The sequence below is a fragment of the Dromiciops gliroides genome, chromosome 6, assembly GCF_019393635.1.
Source record: "Dromiciops gliroides isolate mDroGli1 chromosome 6, mDroGli1.pri, whole genome shotgun sequence".
NCBI classification, from domain to species: Eukaryota; Metazoa; Chordata; class Mammalia; order Microbiotheria; family Microbiotheriidae; genus Dromiciops; species Dromiciops gliroides.
The window spans coordinates 194,297,152-194,306,821 of record NC_057866.1 but is presented as its reverse complement, the minus strand read 5'-3'; the positions used below and the strand labels follow the sequence as shown (position 1 = coordinate 194,306,821).

Sequence of the window (9,670 nt, the reverse complement as noted above, 5' to 3'; positions counted from 1 at the left end):
TTGAGGGTGCTATGGAACTATTATATTCTTCTGCTCTATAAATCTATTTTGTAAGAAACTCAAAATAGAACTCATTTTTTTTGTGTGTGGGGGGCAATAAGGGTTAAGTGACTTGTTCGGGGTCACACAGATAGTAAGTGTAATGTGTCTGAGGTCAAATTTGAACTCAGGTCTACCTGAATCCAGGGCTGGTGCTTTATCCACTGTGCCACCTACCTGCCCCCAAAATAGAACTCATCAATGCACGTAATCAGTACAACTACTCCAAGAATGGAAGGAATTTTGTCATGCTATCCTTCCTCTCAAATGTGCTGATATCCTATCCTTCCAAATATGCTGCTACAATGTCATTTTACTTAATCAAGGACTATAAGAATCATATAATTTCATACCTTTGAAGATTAATAAAAAGTTTAAAAAAACTGATAAAGGAAGTCGATTATTTCAGACCAGCAATCATCACTGTAAAAACAATGTTCTATCCTAAATCCCAAATCACTATCCTACAAACAAATTATTTCAAAGAAATAAAAATGTACCATACTGGCTACTGTTTCTAAATGAGATTCATCAATTTTTAATTAAAATTTAAAAGTGGGTTCGATAATGGCAAAACTCAAAAGATAACTGTCTCTCTCTGTATATATGTCTACATGTATATATATTATATATAATATATAATATATATAATAATATATAATATAGATACACAAGTATCTTAGGTGATATTGGGCATATGGGATTAAGAAAACAGTCCATTTTCAAACAGTAAATACACTGAAGCAACTATAATAGCAATATCATTTATTTAAAATATTTTTTATCTATGAAAGCTCATTTCACATGAGTTCTCATCTAATTATCAAGATCAAAAATAAAGAAAATAAAGCCAGAGAAAAGTCCTCTGTAGGAAAAAAAAAAAGCACAAGTTTGTGTTTCTATATCTCAAAAACAGTCTTAGTATCTGTACATCCAAGCTTTAGTCCCAGTTTTAGATATTCTAGTGAACACCACTATCAATCTTGAGATCTGGCTTGTTCTTGTCATTCTTTACTGAGTAGATGAAGTATGTTAAGGTGTCCTTTTCATTTACAGGAATAGATCTAAAATGGCAACCAACTATCTATAAAGAGAAAAATTGAGGAAATTAGAAATTAATATATTCAGCTTACTATTTCAAATATTTACATCCAAAAAACACCCAAAAAAACAATGTGTTATAGCCTGATCTATTTCTTTTAAAAAATATATACAGACTGAACAGAAGACAGAACACTTTCAAGGGAATTAAGTGTCCTTATCTAACCAATTAAAAACCACTTAATAGTGTGAAAACAATTGGAAAATTAATACTTTCATTTTTTAAACTTCAATGGAGCATAATAGAAATACGTTAGCCCTCTAAGATACAGCTGCATCTTTCTAATTCCCATCTGCAGTGATATTATTTAAATTAAAAATGTAAATATCAAGATGAAAGAATTCTTCACTAGTATGATAGAAGCAAGCCAGGGAATCTCCTGTTAGTGGGTTGTTGTTTTTTTATACTAAAGAGTACTTAAGAAAATAATCTTAATATAGATAACTGAAGGAAAACAGGAGAAGAAAGATCAGTCTTTACAGAATATTCATTCATCATCTTTTCTTTAATTCTCATGATGCTGGGGATCAGTCATATGTAACTACCAATTAGTACCTTTTTAATAGATTAAACCATAATATTGTGAGCTTTTTTCCCCCTGACAGTCAGAAACTTCTTAAAGAAAACCCCACCCACATATGAAACGTGGCTTAATGCCTAAAAAACAAAGTTTCTATATTTGGTAAACAGGCAGAATTCATTATAAAAATACATGCCTGCTAGAATTAGAGACAGCATTTCTCCCTCTGGAATATAAAATTGCTCCAGTTTCAATATACTTTAAAAAATAAGTTAGGCTATCAGAAGCTCAATAGCACAGTGATTTGTGTTTTTTAAAATAAAATCTCAAAGTAGAAACACTCTTCAACTGACTTATTTTGATTTTAAATACCTTAATTTTGTTATGAGCCTGAAATAGAATGTTCTAAAATCCATATCTTAAATTATTTTTATTAAGATGAACAGTTACACAGAGAAGTTTACTAAGTACTGGCTATAGGTTCTCACATAGAGAACATAGTATCCTTTTTTCACTATGTATATTAAGAATGTTGGATTTCATTTATATGAAGCAATAGACAACAATAATAAATTACAGAGATATCATATCCTATAATTCTTACATAAAATGCATTTCATTACATTGGACACACCAAGGAGATAAAATTTCTGAGCTAGTCTACCATTATCATGTAGTCCTTATATTGGGCAACTAGCTAATTCATAAGCTCATCTGTGAACCTGTGTACCAGAAAAGGGTATGGATTAATACAAGATGTCCCTGTACTAAAGCTATTAAAGCTTAAAATCGCACTAAGACTTTAGGAACACCTTGTTTATAATTCAAAACTCCTCATTAATAGTGAAGAATATTAAGTCTTAATAATAGTACATCTTAAAAGATATGGCTACTGATAGCAAAGGAAAAGCGTATTGTTAAAAGCTTTTTATGTATAGCAAAATTCCAGTAAGATAAGTAGTATATTTTTATAGCTCTTGATGTTTAAAACAGCAGTGAAAACAGATCATAATCCATTAGTTTAATTATTACAGAAAGGCCTGTGCAGATATTTTCTAAAAGAGTAAACAAATATTGTCAGGCACTTAAGTTTTTTTCCACAGTAAGCATTCTATTAATTTATGGTTCAATGCTTATTAAAAAATGACTAAAGCCATACTTTGGTGCAAAATTTTAGAATTTATCTAAAAATAGATATACAAGAAATTTAAGGAAGCATTATCCAAAATATGGGAGTTAGTTTCTGGAAATAGGTACATTTAGTGCAACCTTTTCTCTTGTTGTTGTATTAAATAGCATAACAATGACTTCTACCTCAACAAGTTGTGCTTTGTTAAGTCCTGGTCTGGTTGGTAACTTGAAGTGTCTTTTGTACCTCCGAAGTGTGTTGACTTGTAATTGATATAAATCAACCTATAAAGAAAGAAGTAAGATAAGCTATTAACATTAATTTACATACAGCTTGCTAAAATAGGTTAATTATAAAGTTATCAAATTCATTTTTAAAAACAGTTATTATTGATTTAAAGAACCCTTTCTTTATAGAAGAATGGGAAACATTAAACATCAAATTAAGACTTAAAATAGAATATACCATAAAATCAAACTGCCCCTACTTGCAGGAAGAACTATTAATAATAATATGCTATTTAGGGGCAGCTAGATGGTGAAGTGGATAGAGAACCGGCCCTGGAGTCAGGAGTACCTGAGTTCAAATATGGCCTCAGACACTTAACACTTACTAGCTGTGTGACCCTGGGCAAGTCACTTAACCCCAATTGCCTCACTAAAAAAGTAAAATAAAATAAAATAATATGCTATTTAATTATTTCACTGTAAGAAAATTCATTCATGATATAGGCATTTAATAAATATTTGTTGAATTGAAAAACAAAACAACATATTAAACCAGGTATAAAAAGTGTTTATCTACCTCTGGAGTATCTATATCTTGCACAGGTGAATCACCTCCATCATCATCACTCCCTTTCCTCTTTCTTCTGTTTCGAACACTCTGAATTAAGTTTTTGTGAAAGTCACAGATATAAAGGTGTCTTGCCTGGAGAGAAAAGCCAATAACAAAAAATCCAAATTTTCCACAGAGCTCATTACTTAAACGACAATCTAGAGCCTAAACTACCATATGCCATAGTGAATTGTTAAGGAAGAAAGTTATGACAGAAAAGTTACTGCTAAGTTGGAGCGCTTATCTCTGTCACATTCTTTCCTCCAGAACCCTTCATGTGATTACCCCAGGTGAAACAACACAAGGCTAAGTGCTCTTTTCTTTTCCTTGTGTTGTGACTGGTCTGTTTCAGAAACCATATGTTGCTGGAGAGGGACCGTGGAAGAAGTTTCTTCTCCACCTTTTCTTTCTGGCATCGAAATGCTGTGGGAGGGCAATGAGTTGTCTTATTTTAAGACTAAGGCTGTCTTACTGCACAGCTCTCCTGACTACGACACTGCTTTCTCTAGAGGAGGTCATTTTAAGTATAACATATGTTCTCTTATTTCTTCCCTTTTTTCTTCCATGCATAAACTTGAGCTTATATTCAGGGTATTACAAATACTTAGTAGAGATCAACTTTTTTAAAAAGTTAACTACTAATTTCACGATCTTTATTAATAACTAAAGTTTAATTTCTAAATTTTAATAAACTGGATTATCTTTAGCATACCTCTATTTTTATTTCAAACGGAAGCTAGCCTCTAATAGTTTCAAGATAACTAAAGGAGTTTCTATGACTCAAGAAGACAAACCTGGCAGAAACAAATACAAATTAACTTTTTACCAAACTAATTTACTTATAACCTTTTCGGTTGTAACAGTAACCATTAAAATCCATGTGTTGACATAAGAGTCAAATTATTTCACATCTCCTCCTCTCCTTTACTTCAGGTTCCCAAACCGGAGTACTAGCTAGTCTCTGGACTGGAAAAACCTTCTTTGTGCATTCCTGGCCTGGTCTGATTCCCCAATTCCTGGAATGCAGGCTCTTCCACCGCTCAGCCAATCAAAATTCCTCCAAGGCTCAGCTCAGGTGCCTCCTCCGCGAAGCATTCCCAGATCCTGCAGTCTTTCTCCCTCCTCACATTTTCTTACAGTACTCTGGAGGTCTCCTTTGCCCCCAACACATTCTATCAACCTTTCATTATATTACTTCTAAAAAGACACCTAGTAAAAGTAAGCTCCTCGAAGGAATGTTATTTTTCCTCTTTTGTTTCTCCCAAGCCTCCGAGCACAGCGCCTGATTAAATACTAGTCAGTTAACAGATGTGCGAGTTGATTTCTTGCACTTTTTCAACACATCTACGTATTCTGAAGAGCGATCCTTTGTCTTAAGTGAGGCACTTTGTCGAGAGACCCTCACGAACTGATTTCTAAGCTCAGAGGAAGTTAAAATCCAGGAAAAAGTGTGCTTGTTTTTAAACAAGGAGGAGGCTGGCCATTGGAGGCACAGTTTCACCTTCCTCCAGGCAGACGAACTAAAAGGATCTGAAAACCTCGGACACGTTCACCGGGCCGGCCCCCGATGGCTGCCAAGAAGAAGGTAAAATGGCAAGGACCTCCGTGCAACACACCCACGAGGCACTGCCCTAGGCACAGGCTACGTTCATATGACCCCGTCTACTTGACCCAACAGACAGCCAGGGCTCCTCGGCCACGGTGGGAGGAGCTCAGGGCTGTCTCTCTCTCGGGCCACTGTGTGAGTGTGTGTATGTGTGTACGTGTGTGGTGTGTGTACGTGTGTGTTGGGGGAGGAGAGCGACGGGAGCCCCCAGCCCGGCTCTCGGCCGGTCAGTCAGGGCTGCACTTTTGTCCCGAGGCCGGGCGGGCAGCTCCGAACACAGCACCGGGGCACAAGCATCAGCGGAGCCAAGCTCCACGTCCCGGCTCGGGAAGCCTAACAAAGAAGCCTCCCAGCCAGGCTGGGCCACGGGGCTGCAAAGAAAAACAACTCTTCCCCTGCTCGCTCTCCCGCTTTGTTTCGCTTCCCAACCGTGCCCGAAAAGACGCCGAGGGGAGGGAGGAAGGGGAGAGGAGGAGGTGGAGAAGAAAAAAAGTGGGGGGAAGGAGGAGTTAGAGGTGAATGGGGGGGGGGAAGAAGTTAGAGATGGGGGAAGGGAGGAGGTGAAGGAGGATGGGGTCTGGAGAGAAGGGAGAGAGGGGGAAGAAGTTAGAGGTGGAGGAGGGAAGGGATAATAAGGAGGTGGAGAAGGAAGTGGGGGAGGTGAAGGAGTTGGATGAGAAGGGGTACGGGAGGAGGTGGAGGTGAATGGGGCTGGCGGGCAGGAGTTAAAGGTGGCGGAGGGGGAGGAAGAGAAAGAGTTGGGGCTGGCTGCAGGGGGGAGGAGGAAGAGGAGGAGGAGGAGGGAGAGGCGGCAGCAGGGGGATGCCCGGGCAGCGGCCGCCGCAGGAGTTGCAGTGACTTTGGGATCGCCGCCTCGAGGTCCGCCCGGCGGCTGGGTCGGGGGCCAGGGGAAGGCGGAAGAGGGGAGGGGAGCCCCGAACGCCGCCGGCCCCTCCCCCTGCCCTGCCCGCCGAGCGGCTGGCAGCGGGCGCCGGGGCCTCGGGGTCACTCACCGTCTTGTCCAGGTCAATCTTGACCTTCTTTTGGGAGATGCTCTTCTGGATCCTCTTGCTGAAGCTGGCGTTGCCGGCCGCCCGGCTGCACCTCTCGCCGTCCTCCCGCAGGCAGCACAGCTGCCCGGGGCCCGGTCCCGCCGCGCCGGGGGGACCCGCCGCGGCCGCCGCCGGCCCGGAGCCCGGCACCTCGGCCCCGCTCGCGGCCCCCGCCCCGGCGCCGGCGCCGGCCCCGGACGAGGCGGCAGCGGCGGCGGCGGCGGCGGCGGCCACCACGGCGGCTACGGCGGCGGCCGCGTCACCTCCCCGGCTCACCTCGTCCGGGGGGAAGCCGTTCATGGTGGCCTCCCCTCCGAGGCGGCGGCGGCGGCGGCGGCCGGGGGAGCCCCCTTCTCGCCTCCGCTCACGCACCCCTCCGAGCCGCGGCGAGCCCCGGGCCGGGCCGGGCGACGGGAGAGCTGGGCGAAGGCAGCAGCCCGCGCTCCGGCCTCGCTCCCCGCTCCGCTCCCCGGTCCCCGAGGCACCTGCGCTGGGCGGACGGGGCGGCCCCGCTCCGGCCCCGGCCCCGGCGGCAACTCACTCCGCACCGACCGGCGACAGCCCCGACAGCCCTCCGCGCCGTGCCCGCCGTCCGCTCTTCGTCCCGGGCTGGCCGGCTCCGTGTCCCGGCTCGGGAAGGGGCGTCCGGCTCCGGCCGCGCTCACTCTGTCATGTGGAGACTCTTCAGCTGTTAAGCTGCTCCCCCTTCCCTCCTCCGCCTCTACACGGCCCGCGGCTAGTGCGCAGGCGCGACACTCCTCCGCTCCACCAGCCGGTCCCCTCCTCCTCCCAACACAAACATTCTCCCCTCCGATTCCACCCCGCCTCGGAGAATGAAGGCTGACGGGCAATGTAGTCCCTCACGGCTCTCTTCCCACCTCCGCCCCGCCCCATACCTTATCTCTTTGGCTCTCCGGGGAGGATGAAGAACTACCAATCCCGACGTGCACCGCGAATCTACATGCTGGCTGGCCTGGCTCTTTCGCAGTTCCCTCCTGGCTGGGAAAAGGTGGAGCTGCAGGGTCTGCTTCTCCCGACGAGAAGCCCGGGGTTTTCCCTACTTTGGGTTAGGAGCCAAGCTACTCTAGGCACCCGCTTCATTTCCCGGGAGCCAGGCTCGCAAAGCGTGTGGATTTGGAGGTGGCAGGTGGGGATGGGGAAGGAGTCCCGGGGCCTCACCCGTGTCTGCGCGCACCGAGCTTCCCTTGGCTCGGTGCAAAGCCCCGCATGCCGATGCGCCCTCCCGCGTCCCTGCCGCTGCTCGGGTCCGAGCATCCTGCTCGGTGGACCTTTCCCCAGGCTCTCCCACCCCAAATCTCTCTCCAGATCTCCAGCCTCACATTCCCAACTGTTTGTCAAGAGCAGGGGAAACAGAGTCCCCTGCCTGGAGCCATGCTAAGTGTGTTTCCTGGTGAGGGTCGCAACCCTCACCCCCACCCGGATGGGTTTCACGCAGCCTTCGCCCTCCCCGCGTCCACCTGGGGTGGGAGGAAGAGCGAAGTTCTTTATTCCCCTTTGCGTTATCCGGGCACACTAAGCCTCCCAGTTTTGTTGTTGTTGGGAGCAAAGTCAACCCCTTTCCCTGGGCGGAGCTAACAACTTGTCGGAAAATAAAGAGGCGGAGAGAGTCTTGGTTACAGAACCGCGAGAGGGAAGGGGGCGTGGATATACACCAGCCAATTTATCCTTTTAAAGGCTCCAGGCAACAGGAGCACAACTCTGCAGAAACTTGGGAAGGGCTCTATGACCGTCCTGTTTTCACTGGCTTGCAGAAATGAAAAGCCTCGTCTCCCGTCCTCCCCACCCCCATTTTGCTGCCAAGACTTTCGGAAAGGGATCAGCTTGGAAGCGGCATCTTTACTGGCGTCTGTAACACGTTAATGGAGTGAGAATTAATTGCCTGCTTAGTCTTGGTTTGGCTAGAGAGAGTTAGGCCCTTTTCTCTTTCTCCACTCACTTCTTTGGCTGTTCATGGCCTCAGCTAGCATGTAAAGATGCTACTCGAATGATCTGAACTATCCATACACCCTGATTTTGAACGAAGCACTTGGATCTCTGCAGGTTTTGTTAGATGCGTTAAGTTTTTCCACTTCCAGATCCTTTCCTCTGAGGTGCCAGAATTCCAGATGCTTGCTGGATATCCCAACTTGGGCGTCATTGAAAACACTATTATAAGTAAGCTCTCCGAGCTCCGACACAATCACTCTAAAAAGAAAACACTATCATAAGTAAAACAAGTCCTCTTCCCCAAGGGGTTGGTTGGTTTGTTCAGGGGTTCAGGAAATGAAATGTTTGATAAGTATTTCAATGGGTATCCTTTGTAGTCCTATGTATTTTATTTTATGAATTTTAAAACATTTTGAGGAATTCATAGGATTCAACAGACAGGAAAAGGAAAGGAAAGGAAAGGGAAAAACCTCTGCTAGATGAATATTTTCCCCAAAGTATGTCTCTCTCCTTGTCTTCTCTACTTCTGTTAATGACACCACCAACCCTCCCAGTCACACATTATCTCCCCTAGTCCCATTAAATAACACTTTCCCTCTCACTATTTCTTGCTTTTAATTGTTTATCTATGACGTATTACCTTTTGTTGTTTAGTAGTTTTTCAGCCGTGTCTTACTCTTCATGACCCCTCGAGGTTTTCTTGACAAAGATACTGGAGTGGTTTAACATTTCCTTCTTCAGCTCATTTTACAAATGAGGAAACTGAGGCAAGCAGGGTTAAGTGACTTGCCCAGTATCACACAGTGACTGAGGCCAAATTTGAACTCTGGTCTTCCTGACTTCTATCCATCATGCCACCCAGCTGCCCATCATATTCCCTACTGGATTATGAGTCAGGGACCTTTGTCTACCCTGTCTTATCCAAACTTTGTATTCCACCCCGGCTGAGTCCACAGTGAACACTTAATAATTGTTTGTTTAAATCAAATCCTCTACCCAACCCACTCACTTTTCTTAACTTCTCTATTTCTGTCAATGACACCAACAACTTAGGCAGTTGTCTGACATCCCTTTCCCTGACCTGCTCTCAACCCCTATCCAGGCAGCTGTTAAGTCCTAATAGTTCTGTCTTTACAATATCACTTTCATTTTCACACATACTCCTCACAAACCTTTTCACTCCCACTACAGTCACATGGACTGAGATTCTGTCTCTTCTCCCCTCCAATACTGTGACAAGAAAACGGAATTTTTTGCCTCCAATCTATTTCCTTCCCCATGCATCTTTTATACTGCACTGCTCTGCTCTGCTCTGCTCATACTACTCAAAAATCTTTGATGCCTTTTCATTGACTATTAAATAAAATATAAAGTCCTCCTGGTGTTCAAGGACCTCTACAATCTAGTGCCAGTATACTTTTCTAGCTTCTTCTTCAGC

General features: G+C 44.6%; 1 protein-coding gene across 1 annotated transcript; it reads right to left on the bottom strand.

Moving 5' to 3' along the window:
- Positions 1 to 790: 790 nt before the first annotated feature.
- On the bottom strand, positions 791 to 6,713 carry SAP30 (Sin3A associated protein 30). The gene is made up of 4 exons (XM_043969652.1): positions 6,247 to 6,713; positions 3,595 to 3,720; positions 2,976 to 3,074; positions 791 to 1,123 (listed from the first exon to the last, which is right to left on the bottom strand). Exons 1-4 carry the CDS (start codon positions 6,583 to 6,585, stop codon positions 1,001 to 1,003), a joined length of 687 nt encoding a protein of 228 aa, XP_043825587.1. The 5' UTR covers positions 6,586 to 6,713; the 3' UTR covers positions 791 to 1,000.
- Between the last annotated feature and the right edge of the window lie 2,957 nt (positions 6,714 to 9,670).